Raw genomic sequence first — 14,447 nt, forward strand, 5'->3', positions numbered from 1 at the left:
GTCTTATAGACTACAGCAGCCTTGTCAGAGAAGACAGCATGGCAGAAGGATCTCCTGCCTCCAACGGGGTTGTTTCCACCCATCTCCTTAGTTTCTGGTTGAAAAACCTCTCTTCTGCGGGGCAGCGCACGCCTTTAATCCCAGCACTCAGGAGGCAGAGCCAGGTGGATCTCTGTGAGTTCGAGGCCAGCCTGGTCTACAGAGGAAGATCCAGGACAGGCACCAAAACTACACAGAGAAACCGTGTCTCGAAAAACGAGAGAGAGAGAGAGAGAGAGAGAGAGAGAGAGAGAGAGAGAGAGAGAGAGAGAGAGAGAGAGAGAGAAGAAAAAAACCAAAGAAAAACCTCTTTTCCTAGGAAATCTTGACACAGAGTCCAAATCTAATACAGATAGAGGTGGTGTGGGCACTGAGAGGGTGGAGAAGCTGGTGTGTAAAACTGGCTGCTGTTCACGTTGTTTCTCCTTAGATCTGTGGTTGCTCCACAGCTTTGCCCACAAAAGGTATATTACTCTGGAGGCACTTGGACGGTCAGACCTAGATTACACCAGGAGAGAGGCAGGACGCTGCTGAGATGCCCAGTTACAGCATGCAGCCACCTAAACCCAGCCAAGTTACACTGTGATACACCCAGTGTATCATATCGGTCATGTTCTAGAACAAAGTCAGAAACTGTTGGCTCTTCTCCCCCCACCCCCAGACAAGGTCTCTCCACATAGTCCTGGCTGTTCTGAAACTCCCTCTGTAGACCAGGCTGGCCTCGAACTCAGAGATCTGCCTGTCTCTGCCTCCCAAGTGCTGGGATTAAAGGCGGGTGACTACACCCAGTGTGTGTGTGTGTGTGTGTGTATAAATGAAGAGCCATAAAAATAAGCCAGCTCTGAAGAGTTGGGGGGATGTCATAAGAGTCTGATGTCTCAGGAGATCTAGAGTCTCCTGTGGGACTGAGGATGGCTGTAGCTCCTGTGACACTGAGGATGGCTGTAGCCCCTGTGACACTGAGGAATGGCTGTAGCTCCTGTGACATTGAGGAATGGCTGTAGCCCCTGTGACACTGAGGAATGGCTGTAGCTCCTGTGACACTGAGGATGGCTGTAGCTCCTGTGACATTGAGGAATGGCTGTAGCCCCTGTGACACTGAGGAATGGCTGTAGCTCCTGTGGGATTGAGGAATGGCTGTAGCCCCTGTGACACTGAGGATGGCTGTAGCTCCTGTGGGATTGAGGAATGGCTGTAGCCCCTGTGACACTGAGGGATGGCTGTAGCCCCTGTGACATTGAGGGATGGCTGTAGCTCCTGTGACACTGAGGAATGGCTGTAGCTCCTGTGACACTGAGGAATGGCTGTAGCCCCTGTGACACTGAGGAATGGCTGTAGCTCCTGTGGGACTGAGAAATGGCTGTAGCCCCTGTGACACTGAGGAATGGCTGTAGCTCCTGTGACACTGAGGATGGCTGTAGCTTCTGTGACACTGAGGAATGGCTGTAGCCCCTGTGACACTGAGGAATGGCTGTAGCCCCTGTGACACTGAGGAATGGCTGTAGCTCCTGTGACATTGAGGAATGGCTGTAGCTCCTGTGGGACTGAGGAATGGCTGTAGCTCCTGTGGGATTGAGGAATGGCTGTAGCCCCTGTGACACTGAGGAATGGCTGTAGCCCCTGTGACACTGAGGAATGGCTGTAGCCCCTGTGACACTGAGGAATGGCTGTAGCCCCTGTGACACTGAGGAATGGCTGTAGCTCCTGTGGGATTGAGGAATGGCTGTAGCTATCAAATGATGCCCAGGGTGCCCTGGTCACACTGGTCCCCCACTCCTTCATGTTAACAGATGTTCTGTTGTATTCCTCTGGCTAATACTGTTGGCCTATATGATACCGTCTTTACATTTCAAGACTAAAAGTTAAAAAGCTGGGCATGATGGCTCATGCCTGTAATCTCAGCACTTGGAAAGCTGAGGCAGAAGGATTGCCGTGAGTTTAAGGTCCCCCTAGACCCCGAAACTCTCTCTCCGAAAGAAAACAAAATTAGAGGTAAGTCTGTGTTTGTTCCCAGCGGTGCAGTGTGCCCATATCTCTTGCTCTCTGTCAGTTACAGTTATATTCGGAGGCCAGTGTCGCTCTTCTAAAGTTGAACAACCCCAAAGGTTTCCAAGAGCTAACCCAGCAAGCCAAGAAGAACATGACCATCAACGGGAAAGAGCTGACCGTCAGCCCTGCGTATCTGCTGTGGGACCTGAGTGCCATCAGCCAGGTAAGGGGTGTGGACCTCTGCAGCTCAAGGAAGAGGTGTAGACAGGTAAGGGGTGTAGATCCCTACAGCCAGGGAACAGGTGTAGACCTCTACAGCTCAGGGAAGGGGTGTAGACCTCTACAGCTCAGGGAAGGGGTGTAGACCTCTACAGCTCAGGTAAGGGGTGTAGACCTCTACAGCTCAGGGAAGGGGTGTAGACCTCTGCAGCTCAGGGAAGGGGTGTAGACCTCTACAGCTCAGGGAAGGGGTGTAGACCTCTGCAGCTCAGGGAAGGGGTGTAGACCTCTGCAGCTCAGGGAACAGGTGTAGACCTCTACAGCTCAGGGAAGGGGTGTAGACCTCTACAGCTCAGGGAACAGGTGTAGACCTCTACAGCTCAGGGAACGGGTGTAGACCTCTACAGCTCAGGGAAGGGATGTAGACCTCTACAGCTCAGGGAAGGGGTGTAGATCCCTACAGCCAGGGAACAGGTGTAGACCTCTACAGCTCAGGGAACAGGTGTAGACCTCTGCAGCTCAGGGAAGGGGTGTAGACCCCTACAGCTCAGGGAAGGGGTTTAGACCTCTACAGCTCAGGGAAGGGGTATAGACCTCACATCTCAGGGAAGGGGTGTAGACCCCTACAGCTCAGGTGAAGAATTCACAATGTCTGCCATTGGCAGAACAGCTCAGCTGGGCGAGTGCTGGGCTAAAGAATTAGAATGTTAAATATCTGTGGGTCAGATTTAGTAGAAGGGAGAGGACTTACTGGAAAGTGGCCTCATTAGGGCTTTTCCAAACTTCCGTTCTCTGCCATTGGTTTGCCTCTTATTAAAAAGAACAAGGCCGCAGAGATGGCTCAGCTGTCAGGAGCACACTCTGCTCTTCCAGAGACCCCGGGGTTGGTTTCAGCACCCACATTAGACAACTCACAACCTCCTGTAACTCCAGCTTCGAGGGATACCTATCACCCCTTGTCTAGCCTCCAAGGGCACCCACGTACACATACCCTCACACTCACTTACTTATAAATGTAAACAAAATAAAGCTTTGGTCAGGCTAGATGGGACATGCCTTTAGTCCTAGCCGTCTAAAGGCAGAAACAGGCAAATTTTTATGAATTTGAGGCCAGCCCAGTCTACATAGTAAGCTCCAGGCCTGCAGGACCAATCGGATCTAAGACCCTTTATGTAAAGTATAATGAGGAGATGGAATGTTTGTCTGTCTGTCTCTCTCTCTCATGCTGTCTCTGTCTCTGTCTCTCTCTCTCTCTCTCTCTCTCTCTCACACACACACACACACACACACACACACACACACACACACACACACATGCACGCACAAATTTTAAAGTTTAGGCAGAGCCTGTCTAAGTTTCTTTTGCTGTGATGAAACACCATGACCAAAGCAACTTGGGGAGGGGAGGGTTTATTTGACTTACACTTCCACAGTACTGTTCTTCACTGAAGGAAGCCAGGACAGGAACTCAAGCAGGGTAGGAATGTGGGGGCAGGAGCTGATGCCAGGGAGGGGTGCTGCTTACTGGCTTGGTCATCATGGCTTGCTCAGCCTGCTTTCTTCAGGACCACCAACCCAAGGATGGCCCCACCCACGATGGGCTGGGCCCTCCCCCATGCATCACCGATTAAGAAAATGCCCAACAGACTTGCCTGCAGCCTGAGCTTATGGAGACATTTTCGCACTTGAGGCTCCCTTTTCTCAGATGACTCCAGCTTGTGTCAAGTTGACATAAAAATACTCCCCCTTAGAACAGAGCAGGCAGAGGGTAAGATAAGGAGGAGGAGCTGGGATCCAGTGGAGATCCTTCATGTCTTTATGTGCCAAACTTCTACCCGTCTCCCAGTCCAAGCAGGATGAAGATGTGTCTGCCAGCCGTTTCGAAGATAACGAAGAGCTGAGATACTCATTGCGATCCATCGAAAGACATGCGCCGTGGGTTCGGAATATTTTCATCGTCACCAACGGGCAGATTCCATCCTGGCTGAACCTTGACAACCCTCGAGTGACAATAGTAACCCACCAGGTGCGTGACTTTGCAGACATCACAGGGCTGCGGTTTCCTGTCTGGGCTTTCAGTGTGGCACAGTGATCCGTCTCGACCTCCGTGTCCGCCTTCTTTGAATTACCATTCTCCTCCCTTCCCTCTGTCTGAATGCCCAACCAAAGCAAAAGAGCTCACATTTACCTTCTGCGTGTGCCTTCTCTGCTCAAGGACATTTTCCGGAATCTGAGCCACCTGCCTACTTTCAGTTCCCCTGCTATTGAAAGTCACATCCATCGCATCGAGGGGCTGTCGCAGAAGTTTATTTATCTGAATGACGATGTTATGTTCGGTAAGGATGTTTGGCCGGATGACTTCTACAGCCACTCCAAAGGGCAGAAGGTGAGTGCTGAGATGGGTGGGCACCTCGTCGGAACATCAGTAGCAGATGAGGAAAGGCATTTCCTCACGCGTCTGTGTATGCATTTCTGTATGCAAGTATCCACAGCTACGCATTTGTGACTCCAAGCTCAGGAGAGTCAGGGTTAAGAGTCAGAACACAGCCGTGGGGCACTGCTTTCCTGGGTCTCAGATGAACAGGGTTCCTGTTTCCTCCTTGACCCTTTATACTTTCTACCGTAGCAAAGTCACTTTGCAACAGAATTGCAGCTTGAGTGACAGCAAAATGACCAGCACACAAAATTAGCTTAAAGAAGTGTGTGTGTGTGTGTGTGTGTGTGTGTGTGTGTGTGTACATGTGCACATGCAGCTCTGGGGTGGGCATGGGGGTTCGTGGGGGAGTGAGAGGGGGTGATGAAGTTTCATGTAAGGTGGCCCGTCTGGCTCAGGCTGTGTTGGAGGGAGGGGGAGGGAGACTGAAGGTTGAATCAGGTGGGATGGGGAGACCTGTCTGAATTGAACCGGATTTGTTTGTTTGTTTTCTGTGCTGGGGATCAGCCCCAGAAACTCACCTGTGCCAGAAAAGTACTCTACCATAGAGCCAAACTCTAGCCATTGCCAAGCTCTAGTTTCCGGTTAGGTTTAAAACATAAATTCTGAATAAGTGTAATGTGCAAAGGAATGGTGTCTTTAAAACGGGAGGGGGGGTGTTTATCTTCGGTGGATTTAATTTATCAAGTAGCCGTGCACTCGCTTCTTAGCTCAGGATGTTGTACGAAATAATTTGCCTAAGCAGGGCCTCACCGTGGAGGTTTTAGGCCACCGGTAGCACTCACCCTCTCCTTCCCTCAGCCTTGAGGCGATTATGCAGAAAAGCACTCAGGTTGCTAATAAGTGTCACAGCAGAAGAATGACCTGCAGCAGAGTCCCTTCCTCCCTTGACATGTTCTGTGTTCATATGTAAGTCGGACCGTGCTATTTTATTTAGAAGTAGGTTATAAAAGCATGTTATTAAAACTAACCCATGAGTCCCTGTTCTCTGAAGCGGCTGGAAGAGAACAGCCGGGCCCAGCAGGCTTCACTGGACAGTGGGCGTTGGCCAGCCAAAGGCAGTGCCGAGTATCAGCAGCAGTCGTCTTTGGGAAACTTCAGAGGCTCCATATCTTTCTCAAGATATTCTAAATAGAGAGTAAAAGGTGTCAGAAACTGTTGTATTTTTTTTTTCTCTTTGATTTTTACCGCAGGTTTATTTGACGTGGCCTGTGCCCAACTGTGCCGAGGGCTGCCCCGGCTCCTGGATTAAAGACGGCTACTGTGATAAGGCCTGCAACAATTCCGCCTGTGACTGGGATGGTGGCGATTGCTCTGGTAAGGACGTGCTCAGCATGACTTGTTCGTCTTTTCATCCTTAGTTCTAAGAATCCACGCTGTTGACTTCCTAAACCGGACGTTGAAACATTCCAGAATCCAGACATTCCTGGTCGGTATGGCCATGTGGCCCCGTTGATTCACGGTATCTACTGTTATTGCATGCATTTCTCTGATGTAGGCTCTGCACTTGAAAATATCTTTTGTTATTACTTAAAGTAGCTAGAAAACTCTCAATTATGTAAACCCAAGGGTTATTCCAGCTGGTTCTGCAGGAGTCCATGGCAGGAACCTCAGGGGGAAATTGCAGTAGGCTGTGAAATGGTCGAAGCTACAGAATAAATAACCCTTATCTACTTAGCAGCAACCCCCACCCACTCACCGTTGGACTTGACGTTGGCACTTTTGAAAATACGTTTACTTGCTGCCTTTCAGTTTATAAAGCACTAACTTCTAGAACATTATTTATTACCCTCTTGATTTGGGGGGCTCTGAGAAAGAGAGTGGGCACAGATGCCATCATCCTGGTATTCTGCATTAGGAAATGGACTTGGAAACTGTGTTGACTATTGGAGGAAACAGAGTGTCACAGCTGTGTCTTCGTCTTCTCTGTCAGCTGCCCTTTTGTGAAGTCTAGGCAGCTGCAGGGAGAGAACACAGGTGTATAAAGCAGACCTAGCAAAACGTTAACGTTTGACGGTGGGAATACCTGTGTCTGGACATGGTTTTGGGAATTCTGAGTCATGGCCCCTGGAATAATCTCTTTCCCTTCTCCAGCTTGGCTCTACCCATCTTAATCACCACCGACTGTACTCTTCCACGTGAACTCCCTTTCCTTAAGACACAGGGAGTCTTCTGTTAAAGGATGGGATGGGCCTCTGTAGCTGCAATCCATGCATCATCAGTCTTGGTGTTAAAGGATGGGATGGGCCTCTGTAGCTGCAATCCATGCATCATCAGTCTTGGTGTTAAAGGATGGGATGGGCCTCTGTAGCTGCAATCCATGCATCATCAGTCTTGGTGTTAAAGGATGGGATGGGTCTCTGTAGCTGCAATCCATGCATCAGTCTTGGTGTTAAAAGATGGGATGGGTCTCTGTAGCTGCAATCCATGCTTCAGTCTTGCAAACATTAGTAAGAATGATGAGCTGTCTGCCTTCACAGTTGTAAGCCCAGTAAGGACTCTTCCTTCCTCCTCCCTCTACAGGTAACAGTGGAGGAAGCCGCTATGCTGCAGGAGGTGGGGGTACCGGGAACATTGGAGCCGGGCAGCCCTGGCAGTTTGGTGGAGGAATAAACAGTGTCTCTTACTGTAACCAAGGGTGTGCGAACTCCTGGCTCGCCGATAAGTTCTGCGACCAAGCCTGCAACGTCGTGTCCTGCGGGTTTGATGCTGGTGATTGTGGACAAGGTATGCGTGTCGCCATGGAAACATTAGAAACAAAGGGCTAACTCCACAAATAGGGGAGCATTCGATGGTTGTCATCATTTACAGTAATTCGCAAGTGGGCGAAGAGTTGGAAATCAGTTATTGAAATTTATTGATTAGGGCTGGAGAGATGGCTCAGAGGTTAAGAGTACTGGCTGCTCTTCCAGAGGTCCTGAATTCAATTCCCAGCAACCACATGGTGGCTCACAACCATCTGTTGTGAGATCAGATGCCTTCTTCTGGCATGTAGGCATACATGCTGGCAGAACACTGTATGCATAATAAATAAATAAATCTTTATTTTAAAAGAAGAAATTTATTGATTAAAAATCATGCCATATCTCTGTAGTGAATCAGGGTTAATGTTCCATGTAAATTGCTCTGGCTGGTTCAAATGATACGATGAGCCATATCCCCAAACTTTGTATTAGAATTTGTGAGCATTTTTAAATGGATTGAAAGTCATCCTTAGAAAATAAGAACTTGAACAGAGAGAATGGCAGTAAAACTGTCTAATTAAAAAGAAACCATGTTTGTGTTTTCTCCTCCAGATCATTTTCATGAACTGTATAAAGTAACACTCCTCCCAAACCAGACTCACTACATTATCCCCAAAGGTGAATACCTGCCCTATTTCAGCTTCGCAAAAATAGCCAGAAGAGGAATCGAAGGCTCCTACAGTGACAACCCAATTATCCGACACGCGTCCATTGCAAACAAGTGGAAGACCATCCACCTCATACTGCACAGTGGGATGAATGCCACCGTGATCCACTTCAATCTCACACTCCAGAACGCAAATGACGAAGAGTTCAGAATCCAGCTAACCATAGAGGTGGACACAAGGGAGGTGCCAAAGCTGAACTCTACCACCCAGAAGGCCTATGAGAATTTGGGTAGCCCGGTGACACCCTTTCCCCAGGCCGAAATCCCCTTTGAAGACGTTCCCAGAGGGCAACGCTTCCCCAAGGTCCGGAGACGAGACGGAAACACAACAGGGAGACTCCAAGAGGAGGTGAAAATCCCGCTGGTGAACATTTCACTCCTCTCAAGAGAAGCCCAGGCGAGACTGAGCAACTTGGATCTGCAGCTGGAGCTTGGCGACATCACTCTGAAGGGGTACAACTTATCCAAGGCAGCCTTGCTGAGGTCTTTCCTGGGGAGCTCACCAGATGCTAAAGTAAAACCTCAAGCCAGAAGGACAGACGAAACAAAAGACAATTTGGAGATCCCGCAGGAAAAGCCCTCTCACAAAAGCCCAGATGGCTTTGTTGTTGGTCAGAGGTCGGAGAGATGGACGTCCCCGGTGGGGACAGTGAAGGCGAATGGCCGGGACAGTGATTTGAATCCACCCCCGGTCTTGGAGACCAATGCAAGATTTAAGCCGGAGACTCGGGCGCCACATGCAGTAGGCATGCGTGTACCCAAAGAAGAGCCCCCGGGGAGAGAAGAGGAAGGAGGCCGAGTGGAGGGCGATGTCGACAGCCACATAGCTGTAAATGAGGTAGTGCCCGGACGGAGGCTGCAGCACTACACGCTCACTTACCCAGGCTTTTTGCCTTGGGAGAAAAAAAAGTACTTCCAAGACCTTCTTGATGTAAGTTGGATCCAGCCTTATTCTTTGTCATGCCCGGGAACATAAGTACTTTCTAAGTGCTCATGTAATAGTAACTACCATTTGTTGAGTGCTTTCTGTGACCACGACTGAAGTAAGCGTTTTTCTCGAATAATTTCATTTAATTTCCCCAATAACCGTCATTATAAAAATGCCCCAAACTTTTGCAGTCTAGGTAACGGTCCTGATGTGAGTAAGCGTTTTAGCCGGGGTGGAGGCTGGGGACGTGGAAGAACAGCAGTGATGTCCTGTCTCCTTAGCTCTGGTACTATTCCAGCTTTACTGGTGAGAAACCCGAGGTTCAGATAAGTTCATTGGCATTTCCGCCATCAGCGCCACCGGCCACTTAAGCCAAACCTCAGAACCGGGGCTCTTGTCGCTCGTGTCCCACGTGGCCTTCACTATGCCATGGTGGCGTTTTTTCCTGAAGGTGCTGCCACAGCGATGAACACTGGCGAGTACAGACACGGGACGACCAAGAGGCCACCAAGCAGGACAGATTGAAAGCTGATAGTTGTGGCCATGAGGTGTCTCTGTTGAGTCATAGGCAAGGAGTCCCAAAGGAGATGGCCTCAGGAACCACCACATCCTGTGAGCTGACCCTAGATGGGTCAGAGTTGACAGACCAAGAAAAGTTGTATGGCCAAGGCTGGACGGCGAAGAAGAACACAGACTGGGGCCTGTGTCTTGTTCCTCAGCACTTTCGGAAGGCACCTTTTGGCCTTGCACGTTGGGCATTTACTAATTGAGTGCAACGTGGCAGTTCTTGACTGCATTTCTTTTTATAATTCCCCACCTGTCCTTTAAAAAAGTATAGGAGTGGTTGGGCAGTAGTGGCGCATGCCTTTAATCCCAGCACTGGGAGGCAGAGCCAGGCGGATCTCTGTGAGTTCAAGGCCAGCCTCGGCTACAGCGTGAGTTCCAGGACAGGCACCAAAACTACATTAGAGAAACCCTGTCTCGAAAAACATATATATATATGAGTTTGACTGTACACTAGTAAAATTTTCAAGCAGCACAAAAATCTGCCCTAAAAGGGGAAGGTCTTCTTGAATCTCCTTCCTTGAGATTGGATCAGTGGCCGCTTCCAGTCTTTGCTCCGGGTACATAAACAAGCCACCTACGTGGTTTCTGGCCCGCAGCGGTGATTGCACACCATCCACACGTTCCCTGTGGTTTCCTCTGACTCGGTCCTTGTGAGAAAGCAGCCCTGGGCAATGCCTTTGCCCTTCCAGCAGCTGGGCCTTTCCATTATTTGACCACGACAGCACCTCAGCGAGCTTTTCCACCTATCTCCTGCTTACGTTTTTATTCCATCGCTAGAATCGCTAGGTTTCATTCTTGTAAACTTGATGTCCTAAAAGGTGGCGTCACGTCGTACTCCACAGGGCACAGGACAGCTCGCTGCTCCACCTGCTAACTGGCACCAATCATTGCCGTTCCTCCACATTATCTTTGGGCTGGGGAGCAAAATAATTGCTTCTGTTAAAGTATGTTCACATTCTTGGCCAATTTTATTTACCCGTGTGGTTCTGCCTAACTGGTTTTGTCTCTCTTGTAGAGTGAGCTCGATTTCTTTTAGTCCTGTTCAAAACTCAGATACGTGCTCCGTTGTCACCAGGAAAAGTAGCTTGACATTTAAGGCACTGTGAAATTTGTATGGAAATAATTTTCCTAAATGTTGTACTGAATTGGCTTTGAAGTCGTGTTCTGTGACTAGTTTTTAAGGCACACTTACAGGCCTGTTATATCACTGTTACAAGCCAGTGTTTTCCTTAAGATCCTTAAAATGACCTGACCGCATGAAGGTCTCTCATCTTGAGGACTGTCAGTGACCAGTTAACACATTCTGTAACACAGGGCATGTGATACCTTTCCCTCTTGTTAATAGAATCTACTTTGGACTAAACACAGTGTGGAGTTACATGGAATTCTCCTTTCAGGAGGAAGAGTCACTGAAGATACAGTTGACATACTTCACTGATAGCAAACGTACAGGGCGGCGTCTGCAGGACACGTTCGCGGACTCACTCCGATACGTCAATAAAATTCTAAATAGCAAGTTTGGATTCACATCCAGGAAAGTCCCTGCACACATGCCGCACATGATTGACAGAATCGTTATGCAAGAACTGCAAGATATGTAAGTCTTCACTGTGCACGTGTGCCTGCCTGCCTGTGTACTTGACATTTGCCCTGATGAGCTATGAGTCAGATATGAAGCCATGTAAATAAGATGTGGAGACGGACTTCTGTTTTCAGAGACATCCAAAGCTCTTTGTGTGTTACATTTGGACAGGTTCCCTGAAGAATTTGACAAGACGTCATTTCACAAGGTGCGCCACTCTGAGGACATGCAGTTTGCCTTCTCGTATTTTTATTATCTCATGAGTGCAGTCCAGCCCCTGAATATTTCTCGAGTCTTTGATGAAGTAGATACAGACCAATCTGGTGTCCTGTCTGATAGAGAAATCCGGACACTCGCTACCAGAATTCATGATCTGCCTTTGAGCTTGCAGGTAATACATTGTTTCAGCCTTAAGCTTGTGACATGTTAAGTGAAAAGATTTAATTCTGACAATACCTCTTTTTCTACTACATTTCAAGTAAAGATAACGCTGAATATTTAATGTGTGGGCTAGTGGCTCATCCATTTCTTAGTGCCAGAACTAAAATATTTGAAATTTGTGTTTTATGGATTTATTTTTCATGCTCTTGCATTGGGGTAATCATCTGTTATCTGAGGGGTGAGCTAGGTGGTAGAGCTAGGTGCATATGGTCCTTGTGGCAAGTTTATTCGGGGTGTTGGGGTGTGACTGGCTGGAGATCTCAGCCACATCCTTCTGTGATCCTTAGAAATGCACAACTCATGCATGGAGACGTTAAGATGGATTGAGTTGCACTGTATTCTTTCTTGTTGAGCCTGGACCACCTCGAAAAACTGAGTGTTTCACCAGCCTCACATTCTATTTCAGATGAGGATGAAATATTTGTTGCTGCATTGTCTTATTTTGCCCTTTTGAAATGTTTTTATTATTTATTTATTTATTTTATTTTATTTTATTTTATTTTTGGTTTTTTCGAGACAGGGTTTCTCTGTGTAGCTTTGCGCCTTTCCTGGAGCTCACTTGGTAGCCCAGGCTGGCTTTGAACTCACAGAGATCCACCTGCCTCTGCCTCCCGAGTGCTGGGATTAAAGGCATGCGCCACCAACGCCCGGCGAAATGTTTTTATTTTAGACTTAAGAATCCTATTGCTTTTGAACCCTTTGGAATATCCACTTAGAGACTTTCACATGCTTCTTTATTATGATTTTTTTCCTTTTATTTTTTGAGATTAAAATATAATTGTATCATTTCCCCTTTTCCTTTCCACCCTCCAAGACCTTTCATTTACCTCCCTTCTGGAGCTTTTTCAAATTCATGGCCTTTTTATCCTCATTAATTGTTGTGTATGTATATTGATTAGTATTTTGGATCCCCGGTAGTGGGTTTCTCTGCTGGTGCAATAAGCCAAATCGAGCTGAATTAAGTAAAGAACCAGGTTTAATCTGAGCAAAGCATTCCCTATCTCAGGGGAAGAGGAGAAATCACATGGCAGGTCTAGGTCTGTGGACCGGAGCTTAAATACCCTGTAGGCGTGGTCTTGAGCAGCCCTGGGGGAGGAGCCGTGGCTTGGTGGGCTATCTGAGGGGCAGGGTTTGGGGGTGGGGGGAAACCTGAGGCGGAGCTTCCAACAGAACGTGTGTGTGTGTGTGTGTGTGTGTGTGTGTGTGTGTGTGTGTGTGTGTGTGTTCCTAAATACATAAATACAACCTGCATAGTCTATATAATGTTCTTGTATGCACCTACTTTTTATTTTTTAACCAGTTTTTATCTATAGTGTATATAACAAATTTATAAGAACGTGTGTGTGCACGCGCGCGTGTGCATGTATAAAACTTTAAATACATAAATACAACCTGCATGGTCTAAATAATGTTTCTTGTATGCACCTACTTTTTATTTTTAAACCGCAGCTTTTATCTATAGTGTATATAACAGATTTATATTTTGCTTTGGTTAGGATTTGACAGGGTTGGAGCACATGCTAATAAATTGCTCAAAAATGCTTCCTGCTAATATCACTCAACTGAACAATATCCCACCAACTCAGGAAGCATACTATGATCCCAATCTGGTAAGTCCCATGCTAATCCTTACCGGATGTACCTCCACCATTTCTGTGGAGCACATCAACACCCGAGGCAATAAAGCCGCACAGTTAATACACAGTCGCTTACATCTTGCTTTGGAACCCGTCCCTACCCTGTGACTGTGTAAGTCCATTTTCAGATTGGTTACTTGGATTCCATAAACAGACGTTCTAGTGACCAAGGGTAACCCCAGAACTCTCTTTTGGAAGGAACACTCCAAAGAAATATGTCAGACGGGTACTGCTGGCCCTTCCTGGCTTTGTGGGGGTGGCGGATGAGCTCCACACACCTGTGGCAATGTCACTTGTCCAAAATAACCAGATTATTAACTGAAAGAGATGTCCCCATTTCAGAGATGTGAAAATATGTGCACCTGAGAATTGATGAAAGGGCATAGACTATTTAACTTGGTTTTGTAAGTCGGACATATGATGTATGGGAAATGCTTAGAAAACCAGTGGATACGGAGGGAAATGGGAAGCATACACTGTGACTTGAATTACCAAGAATTCCCTAATACAATCAACCCCCTACTTGAATACCAGAACATACACAGCTCAAAGGATAGATTAAATCACAGAGAGTTTTCTAGTATTGCTGTCTTCTCCATATTTTGTACAATGAATAGCTTTCGCTTTCATAATTAGAATAAAATTCTATTAAGTTTTCTGGAGGGAAGAGATGGCTTGGTGGTTAAGAGCACTTTTGCTCTTGTGGAGGACCTGGGTTCAGTCCCCAGCACCTACTTGGTGGTTTACAACCGTTGGTAGGTAACTCCTGTAACACTGCCGGTTCTCAGTGAAAGAGTATGTGTGTAATCAGTAGTCCGTTTCTGCCTCTGGAGAGAATAAAATCATTTTTAAAACATAGAAGTTAAATTATGCCAGCTAAAGAACACTCTCGGGAGAGTTTAAAACAATAAAATTTCCTTTTTAAAAGTTTCCCTAGATTTAGTTATGCCGATTCTGTGAAAGCTAACAGAGTCGAGGGTGTCTACAGGTTAATGACCTGTTGTTTGTCGTGGTTGTTGTCGTTTTTTTAATTCTATTTTAAGCCAGGCCCTGTGGCACGTGGCCTGTGACCCACCACATGAGAGGCGGGAGTGAGAGACCCACTAGTTTAAAATCAGCCTGGGTCTCCTTAGGAAGTCAGGTCAGCCAGGACTCCATAGGGGGAGGCTGTCTAAGAAGACAGACAACAATAATTAACTA

General features: G+C 47.4%; 1 protein-coding gene across 4 annotated transcripts in view; it reads left to right on the forward strand.

Moving 5' to 3' along the window:
- The window catches only part of Gnptab (N-acetylglucosamine-1-phosphate transferase subunits alpha and beta), a 75,478-nt gene that overhangs the window by 46,372 nt on the left and 14,659 nt on the right, over positions 1 to 14,447 (forward strand). For all 4 annotated transcript variants that reach the window (XM_076554577.1, XM_076554579.1, XM_006979847.4 and 1 more), the window contains 9 exons: positions 2,090 to 2,251; positions 4,094 to 4,273; positions 4,463 to 4,633; positions 5,875 to 5,998; positions 7,205 to 7,408; positions 7,978 to 9,023; positions 10,985 to 11,184; positions 11,341 to 11,560; positions 13,107 to 13,220. In XM_076554577.1, coding sequence (XP_076410692.1) covers positions 2,090 to 2,251; positions 4,094 to 4,273; positions 4,463 to 4,633; positions 5,875 to 5,998; positions 7,205 to 7,408; positions 7,978 to 9,023; positions 10,985 to 11,184; positions 11,341 to 11,560; positions 13,107 to 13,220 — 2,421 coding nt within the window. The remainder of the gene's footprint in view (positions 1 to 2,089; positions 2,252 to 4,093; positions 4,274 to 4,462; positions 4,634 to 5,874; positions 5,999 to 7,204; positions 7,409 to 7,977; positions 9,024 to 10,984; positions 11,185 to 11,340; positions 11,561 to 13,106; positions 13,221 to 14,447) is intronic.

The sequence above is a fragment of the Peromyscus maniculatus genome, chromosome 18 (genome assembly GCF_049852395.1).
Source record: "Peromyscus maniculatus bairdii isolate BWxNUB_F1_BW_parent chromosome 18, HU_Pman_BW_mat_3.1, whole genome shotgun sequence".
In the NCBI taxonomy this organism is placed as follows: domain Eukaryota; kingdom Metazoa; phylum Chordata; class Mammalia; order Rodentia; family Cricetidae; genus Peromyscus; species Peromyscus maniculatus.